The sequence below is a fragment of the Oryza sativa genome, chromosome 4, assembly GCF_034140825.1.
Source record: "Oryza sativa Japonica Group chromosome 4, ASM3414082v1".
Classification (NCBI taxonomy): domain Eukaryota; kingdom Viridiplantae; phylum Streptophyta; class Magnoliopsida; order Poales; family Poaceae; genus Oryza; species Oryza sativa.
In genome coordinates, this window is record NC_089038.1 from 34,653,159 (window position 1) to 34,672,748 (window position 19,590).

The 19,590-nt window shown below is 45.4% G+C and overlaps 5 protein-coding genes across 5 annotated transcripts; 2 read left to right on the plus strand and 3 right to left on the minus strand.

The window, feature by feature from the left end:
* Nucleotides 1-416: 416 nt before the first annotated feature.
* On the minus strand, nucleotides 417-1,267 carry LOC4337341 (ethylene-responsive transcription factor 7). Its single transcript, XM_015778579.3, has one exon. It carries the CDS (start codon nucleotides 1,163-1,165, stop codon nucleotides 593-595), a length of 573 nt encoding a protein of 190 aa, XP_015634065.1. The 5' UTR covers nucleotides 1,166-1,267; the 3' UTR covers nucleotides 417-592.
* Nucleotides 1,268-4,928: 3,661 nt separating this feature from the next.
* On the plus strand, nucleotides 4,929-8,740 carry LOC4337342 (EH domain-containing protein 1). Its single transcript, XM_015778119.3, has 15 exons — nucleotides 4,929-5,152; nucleotides 5,254-5,333; nucleotides 5,540-5,608; nucleotides 5,699-5,756; nucleotides 5,916-5,965; nucleotides 6,076-6,115; nucleotides 6,215-6,276; nucleotides 6,360-6,473; nucleotides 6,781-6,883; nucleotides 7,004-7,053; nucleotides 7,166-7,294; nucleotides 7,392-7,643; nucleotides 7,837-7,916; nucleotides 8,037-8,163; nucleotides 8,279-8,740. Exons 1-15 carry the CDS (start codon nucleotides 5,068-5,070, stop codon nucleotides 8,606-8,608), a joined length of 1,629 nt encoding a protein of 542 aa, XP_015633605.1. The 5' UTR covers nucleotides 4,929-5,067; the 3' UTR covers nucleotides 8,609-8,740.
* Nucleotides 8,741-9,219: 479 nt separating this feature from the next.
* LOC4337343 (uncharacterized) lies at nucleotides 9,220-10,478 on the plus strand. The gene has a single exon (XM_015778120.3). The coding sequence runs from the start codon at nucleotides 9,466-9,468 to the stop codon at nucleotides 10,153-10,155; it is 690 nt and encodes a 229-aa protein (XP_015633606.1). The 5' UTR covers nucleotides 9,220-9,465; the 3' UTR covers nucleotides 10,156-10,478.
* Nucleotides 10,479-14,811: 4,333 nt separating this feature from the next.
* LOC4337344 (probable carboxylesterase Os04g0669500) lies at nucleotides 14,812-17,444 on the minus strand. Its single transcript, NM_001419930.1, has 6 exons — nucleotides 17,106-17,444; nucleotides 16,964-17,016; nucleotides 16,757-16,880; nucleotides 16,546-16,667; nucleotides 15,355-15,462; nucleotides 14,812-15,255 (listed from the first exon to the last, which is right to left on the minus strand). Exons 1-6 carry the CDS (start codon nucleotides 17,395-17,397, stop codon nucleotides 15,154-15,156), a joined length of 801 nt encoding a protein of 266 aa, NP_001406859.1. The 5' UTR covers nucleotides 17,398-17,444; the 3' UTR covers nucleotides 14,812-15,153.
* A 165-nt stretch (nucleotides 17,445-17,609) lies between these two features.
* Nucleotides 17,610-19,304, minus strand: LOC136356390 (probable carboxylesterase Os04g0669600). The gene is made up of 6 exons (XM_066310173.1): nucleotides 18,903-19,304; nucleotides 18,734-18,786; nucleotides 18,460-18,583; nucleotides 18,263-18,384; nucleotides 18,052-18,159; nucleotides 17,610-17,949 (listed from the first exon to the last, which is right to left on the minus strand). The coding sequence occupies exons 1-6, from the start codon at nucleotides 19,069-19,071 to the stop codon at nucleotides 17,818-17,820; spliced, it is 708 nt and encodes a 235-aa protein (XP_066166270.1). The 5' UTR covers nucleotides 19,072-19,304; the 3' UTR covers nucleotides 17,610-17,817.
* Between the last annotated feature and the right edge of the window lie 286 nt (nucleotides 19,305-19,590).

The window sequence follows — 19,590 nt, forward strand, 5'->3', positions numbered from 1 at the left end:
GTGGATCACAAAGGAGATATGCGTGGCTAGAGGAAAAAAGGATCAAAAAATAAATAAAATGCATATGAGATGATAAGTGATAATGCATGCAAGTGCTCAATGCATGTTCACTTTGATGCCAAAAATTTTGTTGATATAGTTGTCAAAATTTTGGCAGGATTTATTATATAGTTACCAAAATTTGACAACAAATTAAATGTAGCTATTTTTTTAGCACATTTACCAAAATTTGGTAAGTTTGAAAATTTGTGCAATGATTTACAAAGAAAGGGGAAAAAAAGTTGATCGAGATTGATGCCGACGAACATATGCGTGGAAGCAATGCTAAATAGCTAGCGCGTGTAGAAATCGTAGGCGTGTACTCATGAATTTCGTATAGAAATGTGTAGGAATAAAGTAGATCGTAATCCAAGAAAGCGAGGAAAAATTAGGTGTTTGATTTTGAAACTCAAGAGGGCCATTCCTTGTCAATTATCGCGTAAAGAATAGTGGTACAGACTATTGTCGAGTCGAATACAAGCATCTAATTGGGAAAAGATGACGAGCAGTAGAATCGTCTTCTCCGGTTGCTTCGATTCGGTGTGGATTCCTATCAGAGCCGCAGGTCCGTGCACAGGTCGACGTGGTCCCGGTCCAGCGGCGGCGGGAGGTTGAGGTCGAACGCCGCCACGCGGGACCGAACGGTGGAGGCGTCGTCGGCGTCGTCCACGACGGAGGCCGACGAGGCGCAGTCGCTGTGGCAGCCGGCGTCGGGCGCCGGTGGCGCGGGCCGCGGGACCCGCCTCCGGGGCACCGCCGCCGCCGTGGCCGCCGGTCTGGGCCCGCGAGGCCCGCTCGAGGACTCGACGGTGGAGCTCGCGCTGCACGCGGGGCCGGCCACCGGCGGCGCCGCCGCCGCCGCCTTCCCGGGGAGGTGGTAGTGGGGCGACGGGAGCGGGAGGGAGGAGACGAGCGGGAAGTTGGTTCTGGCGAGCGGGCCGCGGAGGTTCCGCGCGGCGACGTCGTAGGCCCGCGCCGCGGCCTCGGCGGAGTCGTAGGTGCCGAGCCACACGCGCGCCCGCTTCGCCGGGTCCCGGATCTCCGCCGCGAACCTCCCCCACGGCCGCTTCCTCACCCCCCTGTACCTCGGCGCCGCCGCCTCGCACATGACCTCTCCCCCCACCATCTCCACAAATCAACAAACACCTCCTCGGCGCGGCGCTGCAACGCGAGAAGGCTTGAGCTGCTGCGCTGCTGGGTTGAGCTGAGACGCGGCGGATTTGGCTACGGGGAGAAGAGGGGGTGGAGGGGGTAGAAGAAGGAGGAGGGCGTCGCGTGGTGGGAGGCGACGCGGGGGGGAGGAGGGGGATAGCTTTGGGCAGCCGCTTCCCACCTTCCCCACTGCCTCCTCCCCCTCTCTCTCGTCGTCCTCTTCTCTTCATCGCGGTCCATTACTTTTCGTCCGCGATTTCTCTCTCTCTCTCTCTCTCTCTCTCTCTTCTGTGTCGTTGCCGAGTTTACTTCGTATTCCCGCGTCGAGTTGTGGCGCAGCAATAACACGTTTCGCTTTGCCTCTTTCGGTGTTAGCTGCTGCCGCCGCTCTCTCTCACGCACGCACAGCACAGGTCGCTGTGCTGTCCACTACTACGTGGAACGGACTCCCGCCGCACTAACCCGAAGATTTCTCCAGGATTTGCTCGAATTAAACACCCAAACACTGACGACGCGGGATTCGAATCCGTGGCTCCGTGCGTCTGGAGTGAAATCGTTATTACAGCGAGAGGTAGGAGTACTCCATGTACCGCGGAGTTTAAAACGAATGATGAATCATGATGACCTTCCAGCTGACTGTCCGTGTCCGGGCGAGTTTTTGATTTGGTCGTCTTGTTTACCGTCGCTAGTAATTACTGTTGGTCAGACGTACTGTAGTTCATTTAGGTCGTGGGTCACTTTAATACACCGGCGCTAAGCTCACGGTATGTACTAACTCCGTCCCAAAATAAATACAGCGATATCCGTGTCCAACGTTTGACTGTCCGTCTTATTTAAAATATTTGTGAAAAATTTAAAAAATATTTAGTTACGCATAAAGTACTATTTATGTTTTATCATCTAATAGCAATAAAAATAATAATCATAAAAAATTTTCAAATAAGACGAACGGTCAAACATTGAACGTGAACAGTGTAAAACTATATTTATTTTGGGACGGAGGGAGTGCATGCTATTAACATGCATGAGGGAATTACCCACACTGTCATGTCGTTTCATTCTAGCCGGGGTTTGTTAACATGGCGCCATCATCCAACTTATAGCTATTAGTTCAACCATATATCTGTGCAAACCAAACTTTGTCTCCATAGCATTGCTAATTGCTCCTACTCATTAGGCCTCAATCAATGTTTAGACCTACATGTCTAAAGAAACAAACACCGATTGATAAGGGCTATTTGGTTCGCAGCTACTTGTTCCAGTTTCCAAAAAAAAACAAGAATTTTAAGAAATTTTATATATAATATATTTTTTTCACTGATTTCCGTACTGTTCACCATTTCAATTATTCCAAAACTAATAAGATGTTTAAAGAGAACCCAAGCAATTCAAATTTGACTAAAGTAGCAAAAAGAAAAATTCTAATATAACCTTAGTTTACTTGTAATAACCTAATAATCATTATATTTTGAAACAAAGGGAGTACAGCTTATCTCGTGTAAATTCAATTGAGTTAGACATCCGTTTGATTCATGCTATACATGAACGTCTCTTACGTTATTAACGTATAAAAGTGTGGTATATGGTTGATTCCTCTAACTAAATTGCCATTCATATGCTAGCCAAATGTTAGGCGTACTAGTAAAAAGTAAAAAAATGTGGCATGCTTACATAAATTGTAGGATATTTAGTTGCCGGGAGCGTATCTTTTGTATACATATTCTCGCATATATATATACCGTGCACACCAACTAAAAATTATCACAAAAAATTCTATAAAAATTCATACATGTACTTCCAATAATATTACATCTACGTGCAAAGTGGCATCTTCAAATTCATTCTACATAGAGAGTAACAAAAAAAGATAGAATTCTGACAAAATTATAAACTTAAAACTGTTAGATTTTTTATGGCTAAAATATAATGAATTTGGCGTTAAGATTTTAACCCTATGTGTAATACTATTGAAAATACATGTATGAATTTTTTAAATTTTTTGATGATATTTTTTAATTGGTGTGCACATGTGTACACGTGAGAGCTTGTGCGTATAGAATATGTTGCCTTAGTTGCCAGTCATGTCTAAGTTTTGAAAAATTTAACTAACGCATATGCAGCTATTTGGTTGCGTCATATGTATGGAAAGATTCATTTCTAATAAATTATACCCCATACGTCAATGATAAAAAGTGTGAAAATATTTTCTTAGAAAATGTCCGGTAGCTATTATTGTTGAAAATCACTAAAAGCTATCTTATCTGCCCCAAAATAAATACTCCATCCGTCCCATAATATAAGGGATTTTGAGTTTTTGCTTGCACCGTTTGACCACTCATCTTATTAAAAAAATTGAAATTATTATTTAATTTTTTGTGACTTACTTTATTATCCAAAGTACTTTAAGTGCAACTTTTCGTTTTTTATATTTGCACAAATTTTTTGAATAAGACGAGTGGTCAAACAAAGTAAGCAAAAACTCAAAATCCCTTATATTATGGGACGGAGGGAGTACAGTTTTATACTGTTTATGTCCAACGTTTGACGACATGTCTTATTTGAAAAATTTTTACGATTAATATTGTTTTTGTTATTATATGATAAAACATGAATAGTACTTTATGTGCAACTAGTTTTTTTTAATTTTTTTAATAAAATTTTTAAATAAAATAAACAGTTAAACGTTTTAGTAAATCCATTATTTAGGGACGGAGTTAGTACATTAATTTCAATCTGCGGCACGCAACGCTGCCGCAAAACTTCCGTCCATATCATTTCACCGTGTAAATATGATTTCACCTTGGGCCCCTTTAGTTCTCCAAATTTTTTTCTCAAAAACATCACATCGAATCTTTAGAGACATGCATGAAACATTAAATATAGATAAAAAAAACTAATTGTACAGTCATGGAGGAAATCGCGAGACGAAACTTTTAAACCTAATTAGTCCGTGATTAGCTATAAGTGCTATAGTAACCTACATGTGCTAATGACGGCTTAATTAGTCTCAAAAGATTCGTCTCGTAGTTTCTAGGCGAGTTCTAAAATTAGTTTTTTCATGTCTAAAATTAGTTTTTTTCAACGTAATACAAAAATTTTTTTTCCCCAACTAAACACACCCCTTGTATTGATCGGGAAGAAAACGGGGATCTACTGACAGGTCACACAGCTCGCAGCAATCAGCCGCTCGCTGCGGCGCTGCCTCCTGCCCAGGACTCGTCCATCCTGTGGCTGGCTGGCTGCGCGCACCGCGCGGTTGCCACGCACCGCCCGACGCACACCTCCCCGTGGGTGGAGTCACGCCTCACGCAGTGGCTCCCACACCACACACGTCGACCTCGACCCCACAAGCCAGTGGCGGGAGCGCAGCGGGTGGTCGCCCGCCCGCCAACCCACGCGGCTGCGCGGGGCGCGCGGCCAGAGGGACGTCGACGCGTGGTGCCGTGGTGGTGTCGCTCGCGCCGCCCGAGAAGCGCACCGTCTTTTGATGCGACGCGATGTGACTCGCCCGACCCAACTCGGGAACTGAGGCCACGCGCGGGGCCCCGTTTTTGACCGCGTCGCCACCGCGACCAGGCCAAGTCTTCCATCCCATCCCCCGCCGCGTGCGCTGCTGTTCCTCTGGGCCGCCTAACCCTTTCGCGGGCTGAAAGTAACCTGAAACCGCGAGAAGCCCAACAAGACACCGCGAGGTCCATGGCGCATTTGCCGCGGCGATCGAGCCGTTTACTCTTTAAAACCCGCGCGGGAGCCGATCCCCCGCGCGCGGCAATCGGGGCATTCGCCAGCCACACCTCTCTCCATCCTCTCGTTCTCTCTCTGTCTCCTCTTCTCTCTCCCCCGACGGAGAGGAGAGAAGGCGAGGAGCCGGGGGAGATGGGATCGGACTCGCCGCCCAAGAAATGGGGCCTCAGGGAGCAGCGCGAAGCCTACCTCCGGTGGTTCTCCCTCGCCGACGACGGTTTGCCCCCCATCGCTGAGCACGACGCCCTCTTTATGTTTTTGTCTTCCTCGATCTTTGCCGGTGAAAATGTCTCTGAATCTGTTGGTGTATGTTGGTAGATGGAGATGGGCGCGTGACGGGGAAAGACGCGCTCAAGTTCTTCGCCATGTCGAATCTCTCCCGCCCCGAGCTGAAGCAGGTGCAAATTCTCTTTTAGGCATAATCAGAATTGTAGAAAAAAGGTGCACAATTCTGGACGACAACCGTGATTGTTCGTAGATATATATAAAAAAAGAGAGAGAAAGCCAAACGTTTGGTTATGAAATTATGGTGATGCACATTTTCTTCTGTTATGAAATTATGATCACAATCCACAAGCATTACATTTTTCCTTGGGGCATTTAGGTCTGGGCAATCGCTGATTCCAAGCGTCAGGGTTATCTTGGATTCTCGGAGTTTATGACCGCAATGCAGGTATGTTCGTGACACTGATTTATTTTTGTGGGGCATTTGTATTTGATGCTGCAATTGATATGGTACATTAAAGCACATGCCGATGTGCAGCTGGTTTCTCTTGCACAAGCTGGGAATGAGATTAGTCAGGACACCCTTGCACATGCAGGTAAAACTGATGCAATTAGTAATTATATATACTTTTTTTTAGATAATGGAAATAGGTTACATCTCCGGCCTCTGCCCGTAGGCAGTAATTATATATACTTAGCACTAGTTATATTTCTGAAGAAACTATTGGCATACTCACCATCACCTTTTACATCAGATTTGGAGACGTTGCTACCTCCGACAATGGAAGGTCTGGACAAAAAACTAGTATGTCTGCATCGATCTTTTAGTTTCATTTGCGTTGGAAAATGCTGCAGCTACAGCACACGGACATTTTAATTTCTCTAACCATTTCTCCATTTTTTTGATCCTGAAAGAAAAATAATTCTATGAGCAAGAGCAACTCTGATATTGTCGGTATGGATTGTTACCTTTACCTAGGGGGGAGTTCCTTTTTTTCTCTTGGTTCATTTGGCCCATATATAGTTTCCAACTTTTATCTTGCCAATCATGCAGTACGTCATCCGTCAGAATTGCCTGCATCAGCCAACTGGTTTAACTCCAAGTCAGGAAAGAAGGTACAACAATAACGCAGGTGCTGATAATATGAGTACATATTATTACAAATAGTTTTACATGATGCTAATTATTCTCTGCGCAGATTCCTTTAAGATCAGTTACTTCGATCATCGATGGGTTAAAGAAATCTTACATTGAGAAGTTGAGGCCACTAGAAAAAACATATCAGTTCGATGACTTTGTTTCACCTTTGCTGGTGTGTCACCTCCCTTATGAACTTCAAATTTCACATATACTATTCCATCGCTTGTTGGTGAAATAATGCTTGATACATCTTATCTATTCTGGGTGTGTTTAGTTCACGTCAAAATTGGAAGTTTGGTTGAAATTGGAACGATGTGATGGAAAAGTTGGAAGTTTATGTGTGTAGGAAAGTTTTGATGTGATGGAAAAGTTGGAAGTTTGAAGAAAAAGTTTGGAACTAAACAAGGCCTCTATTCCTCTCAGTTGGCATGCATGACTTCCTAATGGAGCTTTCTACGTCATGTTTTTCCATTTTGTAGACTAGCAGTGATTTCGATGCGAAGCCAATGGTCATGTTGCTGGGTCAGTATTCCACAGGAAAAACCACATTCATAAAGCATTTACTGAAGACAAATTATCCAGGTAAACAGGATGAAATATTGTGTTCCTTTTCCTTCTTATTGAGAATTATATTTTCCATTCTCTTTCTACACATTTTCCCTTGAAAAAAATGTAACAATATCTGAGTTGTTTCTCTTGCAGGTGCTCATATTGGTCCAGAGCCTACAACTGACAGATTTGTTGTTATTACTGTAGGTTCTATATGGAGATGTGTCAATTTGCTTTGCCTAACTTTTGTTTGTTCTACCTAACATATCTCCACTGATCTTCACTTCCCAATGATACATCCTCTCACTACTGCAGTCTGGACCTGATGAAAGATGCATCCCTGGAAACACAATTGCCGTGCAAGCAGACATGCCATATAGTGGCTTGTCATCTTTTGGGACAGCATTTCTATCAAAGTTTGAATGTTCTCAGATGCCTCATCCAGTATATTCCTTCTCTTGCACTGATTATTCTACTTCATATTTTTCATTATGTTGCACTCAGAAAGAAGCTAATTGTTAGCATCTTTTACATTGCCAAGCTACTGGATCATATAACCTTTGTGGACACTCCTGGAGTTTTATCAGGGGAAAAGCAGCGAACACAGCGTAGCTATGACTTCACTGGAGTTACATCATGGTTTGCAGCCAAGTGTGACCTAATTCTTCTCCTATTTGATCCACATAAGCTTGACATCAGTGATGAGTTCAAGCGTGTAATTGGGTCACTCAAAGGGCATGATGATAAAATACGTATAGTTCTGAACAAAGCAGACCAAGTTGATGCACAACAAGTGAGTGTTATTGCTATCCCTTTATAGTGTGATAACATATTCCATTTTCATCCTCTTTATGCATAGGAAAAAAAATCATGGAGTGTGATAAGAAACATTGATTTGTTTTTTACATTTCAAGTGGAGACAAAAAAGAGTAGCTATGTTGATTGAAAGCAAATAACGACTTTGCTTCTGACAAATTTATCCTCAGCTCATGAGAGTCTATGGAGCACTGCTATGGTCGCTTGGGAAAGTTCTGAACACACCAGAAGTCATGCGTGTGTACATAGGGTATGATGTCATCTTCCCCAGAAGCTTCACCTTCACATATGGCAATGCATCGATCAATCTGATGGTTTTGCAAAGATCACACAACCTTACCACTGACAATTCCAAATTAACATGTGACAGTTCATTTAACGACAAGCCCATTAGGGAGACAGTAGCTGGGCCACTGGGTAAAGAACTGTTTGAGAAAGAACAAGAAGACCTGCTCTCCGACCTGAATGACATTCCAAAGAAAGCCTGTGACCGTCGAGTGAGAAGCTCATCATCATCATCATCAGAAACACCTTTTCTTGCAAGATTACATATATATGCTCACTCATGCTAACCATTCATTCTGTCACTGAAAAACTGTTTGGTGTTTTCAGATCAACGAATTCGTGAAGCGTTCGAGGTCAGCCAAGGTCCATGCTCACATAATCAGCCACCTGAAGAAGGAGATGCCGGCGCTGATGGGCAAGGCCAAGGCGCAGCAGCGGCTGCTCGACACCCTCGACGAGCAGTTCGCCAAGGTTCAGAAGGAGCTGCACTTGCCGGCCGGCGACTTCCCCAGCGTGGATGAGTACAGGGAGACACTGAGCGCCTACAACTTCGACAAGTTCGAGAGGCTGAAGCCCAAGCTGGTGCAGGGCGTCGACGACATGCTCGCCTACGACATCCCCGATCTCCTCAAGAGCTTCAGGAACCCCTACGAATGAATGAGCAAGCAGCAGCAGTCAGAGAAGGCGTGTTCGACCACAATACAAGCATGGATCTTTCTTGTTCACAAAAAAAGAATGTGATCCGTGAATCGTCAATCCATCTCTTTTGTGCTCCACGAAGGCGCGATATATGGCTTTTTGTTGGCGATTTTCTTCAGTCTTCTGCAGTGATCTCTGAAGAAGGCAGTGTGACAGGAATGTGCAAAGTGAAGCCGATTGGAAAGTTTGGAACAGCGTTAAACTGGGCTTGGGCTTGCGAGATCAGAATTTGCAATGTGCTCGGCCCATGAGACCAGGTGTGTGTGGGGTACAGCAGCACGAGTCGCATATGTAATGTACGGGCGTGTTGCGATGCGACACGGCGCTCGGGGAAGACCGAGAAGAGCCGTGAGGAGGACCGTTTACGTGGTCGTAGGTCGTAGCATGGACTCGCGTTCGCCGTCGCGACCGATACGGCGCCACACACGCGCGGTCGCACCGCACCCAACCCCCGATTGGACCGGAGGGAGGAGAGAGCAAGTGCACGACTGCAAGAGATTCCCGTACACCACCCGTCAGATTCCCCCGTCTCCTCGGCTAAAGAGTTCGCACCCACCAAACCAAACACCACACGACGCGCTCCTCCCTCTCGCTGCTGCTGCTGCGGAGAACGAAGGAGAGAGGAGGACGAGCTGCGCGGGCGCCATCCAGCAGCGGCTGCGAACAGCAACGTCGTAGCCGACGGGAGCCCGCCACCTACCCGCACCAACCCGTCCCCGAGGTTGGCTTTTGGTCGAGCAGTTGGTGGGCACCTAACCCGGCGAACTCCGGCTGAAGTAAGTGCGAGTGAGTAGTAGTAGTTGGGGGTGAGGAGGATGAAGAAGTTGTACCAGGGGAAGGGACGGAGGGTGCACCCGGCGCCGGCGCAGCAGGCGCAGGCGGATGCTGCTGCGGCGGCAGCGGTTGTGCTGCCGGCCGCTGTGCTGGCCCTGGCGTCGGCGCTCACGGCGGAGGAGCAGGAGGTGCTCGCCTACCTGCTGTCTGGAGGTGGGGCGGCCGGGGGACGCCGCCGCCGCCGCGGGGCTCACCCGCCGGAGATGGGGTGCGGGTGCTTCGGCTGCTACAAGAGCTTCTGGGCGCGTTGGGACGCGTCCCCCAACCGCCACGTCATCCACCGCATCATCGACGCCGTGGAGGAGGGCAGCGGCGGCGGCGGCGGCGGCGGAGCTGGCCCGCCGCGCCGCCCTCCCCGCCGCCGCCGCGGCGGCAAACGCGGAGGCGGCGACTGCGAGGAGGATGCAAGTGCCACCAAGGAGGCGGATGCCAGCGTGGAACACCACCACCACGCCTGTGGCTTCGATGGCGAGGAGGACGGCGACTACGAGGGCGATGGCGACGACGAGGAGGAGGAGGAAGAGGGCGACAGCATGGACGGCGATGCGGACGACGAGACGACGTTGAGCGAGGGCGATTGCAGCAGCAGCAGCAGCAGCAACGCCGAGAAGAGCACGGTGGGGAGGCTGGTGCGCTTCATCGGGGAGAAGGTGTGGGGAGCTTGGAACTGAGCTCCTCCTCCTCCTGCAGCTGCTGCTCCCCATGTTCTTGTAGATTAGGAGAAGGAAGAAGACGACCAAGAAGGTCAGGTCAAGGTCAGTATCAGTAGTTGTTTTGATCAAGAGCACCTCAGCTCTATGCTCCTTTTGCTGTTCTTTCTTTTGATTTCTTGCACTCTGATGAGCACTGAGGTTTGGAGGGAAAATCAAGATGGTGTAGTGTAATCCAATCCAAATTACAGTTCTTCCCTTCAATCAACCTCACTGTACCATATTTTTGCTCCTTTGGTTCAACAATGAACTTCTTTTGCAAGAGAACAATATCATTTCCATTTCTTCTCCTTGTAATTTAGGAGTAGCTGTTTTTGCATTGACTTCATGGTACTAGCATAGCATCTGGTTCTGATGGCTGCATCATGTGTATGGATGGAACTGTTGAGTGATTCCTACTGCAATGGAGAGGAATGTTTTTAGTTAATTAAACTTTTGTAAAGCTTGAGTGGGCAAGAAATCCTCTTTTATGGGATATCTGCAAATGGAGGCAGTATCAAGTTATGCTTGCCTGGTTGTACATTCCTCCTCTATTAAGGAAAAGCATATGTGCAAAGCCAATTGTTTTTTCCATGATCGTTAAGCGTGTTCCATGCACTAGTTGGGGTTCATCTCCCTGAATAATGGAATCACAGCAGCATCCTTGATGTAGTCAATTCTAACAGTTCCACAGGCAGTGTAATAGTATCTGCTAAGCAACATGTTTTCACCATCTTTTTGAAGCAAGGCTTGATCACAATCTTGAATGTGGTAAAAGAACAGCAAATTTGACCAACATGTCTTCAGCATCTTTTTGAAAGAAGGCAATGTTGTTGTCACAATTGTAAATGTGGTAAAGGAACATCAAATTTGGTTCAGACTCCTTCATGGATAAGTAATCAAGTACTGCAGTGGTGTTAGTCCCTCCTTCCCAAACACCACCTGGGTTTTTTTCCAGCCAAAAAAAGGCATGTTTTTTCATGTTAAATTTTTTACTTCTCCTTTTTGAATTTTAGTACATTTGTACCCTTTTTCTTTTCAGCTACCCTGTTGGACGGCTCGAAAAAGAAGCATTAGAGCTTTCCTCTTGCACTGCACTGGTACTCTTGAAAAGAATGTGAATAGAAATTAGTGCTACTTGCAATGTGCAAATTGCAAAACGAAAGTTAGCCGTGAACGAGCTATAGTTTTCACCCAAGGACGTGTACTCCACAAAATTTGTTAGTATTTCCTTTAGTACAATCAGTGCAAAGCTTTATTGAACTTTAATACTCCTTGCCACCACTGCTGAGATTTTACGACTTCTTTAGTTCTTCCTCCATCTCATCAGTGACACATTGATGTGCTACTATTAAGCACAAGCTGAGTACCAAATGCAAAGGGAGCCCGTGTTTAGATCCAAAGTTTGGATCCAAACTTCAGTCCTTTTCTATCACATCAACCTGTCATACACACATAATTTTTCAGTCACAATCATCTCTAATTTTAACTAAAATCCAAACTTTGCGCTGAATAAACACAGCCTGACTGTCACTGTTATCGTAGTACTACAGTACGAGATGAAGGACAGGAAGCAGGTTGCTGACAATTTATGGGCTCTGCACTGCACCTCTCTCTGTAGAGAGATCAACAAGCTGCAGCACGGAGAGGCAGAGGCAGAGGCCGGTTGGAAAAAGAAACGAGACGTACAAGAAGAAATGCTGCATTTGATGGCTACTACTGATGTTTTCGATCGGCAGTTTGGCAGGCGGGCGCTGCTCTGCGAAGATGCAAAGGCAAAAAGAAAACGAGAGCCATGACGACGCCGCAGTGCGGATGCAGAGGCAGGGGACCCTTGTATGACGGAGGCATCAGTATACCTCCTCCATTATTGGGCTCCATTTGCTCCTGCGAGATTTGATCTCAAATTCGATTTCGATTTTGGAGGATGGTTATCATAGCTCATTCAATTTTGGAGTAGCTTGAATTGAATTCTCCCGTCCTAAATGTCATTCAATTTTGGGGGAGTACGTCTGCACTGCAAGTGTGTGTGGGCCAAACTCGGGTTAAATTTTGATCGGTCGCTCTCACTCTCGTTCAGCACAGTCGCCAGCGACAGGGACAGTGCGCTCCGTGGAGAGGCCAATGGTCAGCGGCGCCGGAGCCCTGAATTGCAGTCAGCAGCATATGCGTCCATCATTTTCAAACGCACTGTTTCCTATGAATTTCTTACGAAAATCTTCTCAAATTAGGCCCCGTGAGTTGTATGCAGTGTTTGAAATTTCGGAAATTTCGCCCCCACCGAAATGCTAACATCTCGCCCGAAAATTTCGGTTTTTTGTAATTTTTTGGTGAATTTGATCAAATTTTATTCAGATTTATACAAAATCCGTCAAAATTCAAAAAATTTCGTACGATTTTTTTTCTGAAATTTCGGTTCTATTGCTCAGCTGCGGCAGAAATGCTGATTTCAAAATTTAAAACCCTGGTTGTATGAAAAACACAAAAATTTTAGAGGATTTTAGTTCTAAAAAAATCCTACAAAGATATTTGAAATAAAAGATTGAATTCTTATTTTCCTTAAAAAAATTTTATGAAATGGACAATGCTATACAAATTTCGAAGAAAAGTTAACGAGAGCTTAAAACTTTCTGAAAAGTTGAGTTTATCTCTCTCAGCCAATTCATATCTTTTTCTTGCTATCTAACTAAACAATCATGTTTTACAGTACTCCGTAATTTTTCTATCAACATTTCATGTTTTTTTTTCTATTCATGTGGTTTATTTAATCTTTTTTTTGCGGGGATGGTTTGTTTAATCTTATGTTTTAAACAAAGAAGACTAAAGTACATCTAAACCTCCAAAAATGTTCGTCTTGTTGGATTGCAGCAGGAAGCATTTTTGCCTAGGATACGAAGGTGGTCTCGACGACGAGGATGCGTTCTTGGCTGTACCTGACTAGCACTACATACATACTCCAAAATTATGGAGTATCATACAGTTTGTAGAGTAAAGTAGAGGCGGTGAAGATGAGACAAAGGGGAGCGGTGGGGAGGCGAGGTGAGATGGTGGCGGTGAGCACGAGGAGCGGGAATGGCGACTTGGGCTTTTGTACGCGTTGGTATTGTCGAAAGGGGAGGCTTGCTGACCGGTTGGGAGAACGCGTCGCCGTCGTGGTGGTCGCGTTTTTCTACTGCAACATATAGCGTCCTCCCCGTCGCCTGTTCCCCGTGCTGCCGTTGCCGTTCTCGTCCTCCGATGCTTCTTCTCGTTTAAGATTTTCTTCCCTAAATCGCAATAGGTTGGGGGTACAAAAATATCGTTAGCTGGTGGAACGGTTGGCCTAATTGGGCGTCAGCTTGGATCTCGAGAGACATTTGATACATGCTGTTCTGGAAGGAAGGATTGATCTAGAGACGAACACCCATCGTTTCGTTTATTCGCGGAATAAGACAAACGACATATTTACAAATAAAAAGTAATTTGTGAAAATTTTTTTTATATACATGCTTTTAGTGATCTAAAAGTAAAGGCTGAAAAATAAACATCGATGAAAAAAATCTCAAAATCAACTTTAAGTTTAAAGTTGAAAATTTAAAATTTAGCTGATAAGTATAGGCATAAGCGAAAAGATAAGGCCCGAAGTGTGCTTAGCTCAATTTATCGGGTCTCTTGCAGTAAAACTTGAATTATTCTAGTATTTATATGTACTACATGTTAATTTTGCAAGTTGTGTATACGTATTTCTAATGCAACTTGGGCAGAATTGCATTTTATTCCAAACAAACTGGGGGCCCGAAATACATTTTATTCCAAACGGTAATGACTTAAGTTATTCCGAAATTCTTTAAGTAGACATCTACGATCAGGCCAAATAGGTCAAGCGGAGTAGACTACGAATTTTCATGTACGTATAACATCCTCTGTTTTGAAAGCTAAAGTTCGAAAAAGGCACTATTCGTTCACCACTCTTCACAAAATCATTGGCAGCAGCAGCAAAGTCAAGTGTCTCGCGATCACACATCGCTGAAATGGTCAGTGGTCTGCACACGGAAACGATCAACTTGACATTGGGGTTTAAAAGTGATGACAAGTTTAAAACCTCCGAAAGGAACACGACAGTTCAGTCACTTAAGTTTGAATTTGTGCATTAAAACTTTGAAATTGACATCGTTGAGGAACATAACACATGACAGACCAAATGCTTGCTTGCCAACCAAACAACAGTCCTGTAGTCATCCTCCTATGCATCCACCGCCAGCCTATGAGTCTCTTCCACTCAAAGTCAAAGGACAGTAGTGCATATCTTTTTTCCTTGCATTTGGCCCTGTTTAGATTCCAACTTTTTTCTTCAACTTTTAACTTTTCCGTCACATCGTTCTAATTTCTTCAAACTTTCAATTTTGGCGTGGTACTAAACACAGGCCGAGTTTAGTTCTAAAATTTTTCTTCAAACTTCCAACTTTTCCATCACATCAAAACTTTCCCACACACACAAATTTCCAACTTTTCCGTCACATCGTTCCAATTTCAACCAAACTTCCAATTTTAGCATGAACTAAAGACACCCACAGCCTATGTCCTGTCTCACAAAGTGTGGCAATGCATTCAATTTGAGAGTTTAGAATTGAACTAAATAGGGAAGGCAAAAGGGATGTTCTGTCTCACAAAGTGTGGCAACGTATTCAATTTGAGAGTTTAGAATTGAACTATAGGAAAAGCAAAAGGGACCGGAATGTTGGACACTTGGACAGTTAACTGGAACACGGGGTATTTATTCAATACTTTGTCACTATATAGTAAATTCTAAGGTGCAGTTGGTCATGCCAGGAACATACAAACTCCAGCGATTGTACATGTGCGGCTATGGCCGTTACGAGTCAAATATCTGTTGACACATTGATCAATCCCAAATAAAAACTTCCAAATGAGTGTCCGTAAAGGTCAACATATTCTCACCAAATTTTATGTACCACAGAGTGACGGCAGGCCAAAGCAATGTTAATTTTCCTTCTCCTGAGAGGCCTTTAGATGATTCTTGATCCAAGACTCAAGAGAATATAGCTCTTCCTTGGAAATCGAGTGACCAAGACCTGGATATGCCTGATTAAACAAACACAGATGATAACTTGATACAATTAGAACCAGCTTGTAAATCAAAGGTCCTCTTATGTGCAAGAAAAAAAGAAGATACATAATTACCTTAAATTCACAACTGAAACCAGCATTTTGCAAAAAAGGTGGACCAGCTTGACCAGCTTCAAACAATACTACATTGTCAGCTATTCCATGTGACCACAGAATTGGAGTCTGAAAAGTTGAAAACAGACCCAAAAAAAGAATCTAAGCTTAATAAATCATACATATAAATAGTTAATTTCACATCAAATTTCTATCCATACAGAGAAGGGTTGACCTAACATTTATGAAAGTCAAAGTTATCATTCACACATTTATGGAAGTTCAATTACAATGGAATAAACACTACTAAATTTGCAGCGGCATTCTGGTCTGCAATCAGGATTCAACCCTCAGTCACCTCCGCCCTACTTATGGGGCAGCTACAACCTCCGGCGATCATTCTGGTCGTCGAGTATCGAGCCTTCAACCTGCTTTGCTTCTGGCGCCTTTGGAACCATCGTCACGATGTGGTCTTCCGAGGGGAAGCGCCGTCAATTCAACAACTCCTACGCTGATGCGTAGAGGATGCAACTTTGAGGGCGGAAATAATGAACTATAGAGAACACCCTGTAGCGACACAGTGGAAACACTGCTTCTCTTCTGCTCTCTCCCTGATGTAATGCTGGATCCTTTTTATCACCCTTTACCTCCCACTTTGTCCATCTAAATGAAAATTTAGGTGGGGAAAATCCCCCCCCCCCCCCCGGGTGAACATTAAAAAAAAAAAGATCCAGCGTTGGTTCATTTCATCCTACCCTACCACCGAAGCACTAAGGTGAAGGTAAGCTCTTATTTCTAGTGAATTTGATTATACTGACACCCAACTGACATACAATTGATATGCAAGTTTGGGCCACAGTAGATCTTTACATTCATTTGATATCATTCAGGTAAGTCAGATCTTTACATTCAACCAGTTTGACAGAATTGCTACCGTTTAGTACATCCATATTTCTTAAGTTTGCTCAATGACAACTGAACAGTGTTGATCAGTAACTGCTGCGATAGACAGCACATGGATTTTTCCAAATGAATCTGCAACCCAACTTGTGTTTATGAGATATATTTAATTCAGAGACAAATCCTGGGTATGAATTTATGATCATATCAATGCAGGCATATATTCCAGAAGCGATTGAACTAAACTGCTCGCTTGCACCTTATGAAACTTCATTAAACTAAACTTGATGAATAAAGCGATTGATTGCATACCTTCCTTGCTTCAGGTGAAATCCTCTCAGTAACTGACGAACCAAAAGGCAGCCACCCACTGAACACTGCGCCACCACCTAGAGTCTTGGGATAAAGCAAAACACTTGCTAATGTGAGAGCACCTGCCAACGAACATGCACTCCAATACTTAGTTCACAGTACAAAATTTCTTACCACTTCAGAAACTTACAATGCAAAGCACTAGTCCTACCTCCTTGACTGAATCCACAAACAAATATGTTCTCTGGAGGGATGCCATCAGCTACCTCCTTATCAATCATGGCGTGCACATTTTCAACAGCCTTAAGAACCCCACTGTCATCTTGTGGAGAACCCTACTCGTTGAAGATTTGAACAAGATCAATACCTACTGGTACAGTAAATTATCAGCTTAGATAAGTGGAATCAGTGAACTCACAGAGCTCATGGGTAGCTCGTGGATGTCGAACCATGAAGGCATCACAGCGCCATCTGCAAGGAGGAAGAAAATCTCGTTACTGAATCAGGAGCAAATCCGAAGCAGAGAAGACGAGATGGCGCGGGGGGGCAACGAGGCGTACGGTTGCAGGAGACGGGGGAGTTCGGGGCGGAGGGGAACGCCCACTTGGTGAGGCGGAACTCCGGCGCGGAGAAGAAGTTGCGGATGGGCTCGTTGGCCGGGCCGGAGTCGCCGAGTCCGTGCAGCCACAGCACGAAGCTCCGGTTGCGGGCCGCCGCCGCCGCCATGGGCGCGGGGACGAGGCGGGCGGCGAGGCCGGAGGGCGGCGCGCGGCGGCGGAGGGCGGCGGCGAGGAGGGAGGCTGCGGCGATGGCGGCGGCGAGGGAGAAGAGGAAGCGGAGGCGGCTACTCATTGGGTCATGGGCCGAAGTCAACTGGGCCGTGACGCGTCACTCAGCTTGGTCGGTGCGACAGGCTATGAGCCGGTATGGTAGTTGACCAAACTGCAATTGGTGGGATTAAAAAGGTTTGAACTGTTTTTGGGGGTTTGATTTTGTAAGTTTTGCCAAATTGTATGTGTTGATTGAAGGATCGAATGAATCGCAATGCAAATTCTAAGATGGAATGGCAGAAATTGCAAGGATCATAAACCTTTATCAGATCATAATTCCACAACATAAAAAGGCATTTCGCAGTACATCAAATGTAGCACCAATGTACCAACAATGAATGGTAGCCATAAATTGGACTAGAATATCCACATCAAGAACAAGAAGGAGCTATAAAAATTGGGGCCTAGGATTCCTGCCCTTTGGTTCTAAAAAAACAAGCAGCTACTGGAGATCCATCTTGTCAGATAAGGATGGCACTGGAACTCCAGTTCCTTGAGATAAACGATCCTTGATCCATTGTCGAAAATACTGGAGCTCTTCATCCACCAATGTATGCCCAAGTGCAGGATAAGCCTGGTCATTTTTATTAGTGAAAGAAAAACAGAACATTGTAGTCAGCAAACAGACAGATTCTTCAGAAAAACTGTTATTTTGTCAAATATGCTTCATTACCACCTTGAATTCGCAGTGCATGCCAATTTCTTGTAAAAATGCACACCCAGCATGCCCAGCTTCAAACAGTACCACCCCGTCAGCCATGCCATGAAACCACAAAACTGGTGTCTGCAAATTTTGAAGATTCAGTATGAAGACAAACAAATCAACCCATTTGCAGGAGGATGTGATCACCAAATGCTCGTTGCAAATATATCTGCAGCTCTGTTACCTTTCTAGCTTCAGATGGTATACTCTCAGCAAATGTTTTGCTTAGAGGAAGTGATCCACTGAACACAACACAGCCACCTAAAGTCATTGGGTAGAGTAGAACACTTGCTATGGCTAGAGCACCTGTGAAAAGGCAATTAAAATCATAGTCTTGTGAGTCCTAACTAATGCCATTACCAGAAGCATGCAGATTACTACCTCCTTGGCTTAACCCACAAACGAATATATTTGAAGGACTCGTCCCAGCAGCTACTTCTCCGTCTAACATTTCGTGCACACGCTCCACAGCTTTGAGCACTTCCTTTTCATCTCTGGCAGTTCTCTAAGAAGGACAAAAGAATGTTGTTACTTTTGAACCAATAAACGATGCCATGCTAGCAAGAGAAGTCAGTATTCACCAAGCACAAGTATTTTCTTTTTGAATGAAGTTGAACAGCATTTTGGAATTTTAATAGTTAGGAGTACGAATTACAGCAGTAATAGGAACTTCCGGGATGGCGAACCAAGCCGTGATCACCTCGCCACCTACAGCAATGGTGGAAACAGACATTCAGATATGTTCCTGTTTCTCTCTGAAATTTTTTATGCGCCTTGGATTTGGAACAGATTTTGTGTATATATAAAAGTTTGGTTTTGGGTACCGTAGCAAGGGATGGAGGAGGTGGGCGCGGTGGGGAAGGAGAAGCGGACGGAGGCGAGCTCCGGCGCGGCGAAGTATGGGGCGACCTGGGCGCGGCTCTCCTCGCCCGTCTGGCCGGAGCCGTGCAGCCACAGCACGCGCCCGTACCCGCCCGCCGCCGCCATGCCCATGCGGCCGGCGGGGTTCAGCGTCAGCGATCGATCGGGGCAGCGAAGGAGCTAGGCCGCGGGGGGAATCGCCTCGTGGGCAACGGAGACGCGAAACGGAGGCCGGTCAGGTCGGATCACACCTTGGGCGTGCGCTTTGCGCCGTCCGCCTCCATCCTCATCCTGCCGTGCCCGTGCCGTGTAGCGTCCGAACTGTCGCCTCCGTCCTAGGCGAGCTGCGCTGCTGCCGATGCGACGAGAGAGCGCGCGGCGTGGGTGGCCCCGTCCCCGCCTGTCGCCGTCCGCCCAGGCCTAGGCCTAGCGCTTCGTCCGCTCGTGCGGGCCTTCTACGAATTCACCAGTTTTGGGCCTGGGCCCCTTTTGCACGCAAGCGGGATGTCCTAGACCGAAAGTATTACTCCCTCCGTCCCAAAATATGGCAGTCTCATATCCAGATTCGTATTTCTAAATGGGTCTCATCCTACTACATTTTGAAACGTAGGTAGTAATAGTGTGAAAGTTTTTAGATTTTAAATTGGAAGT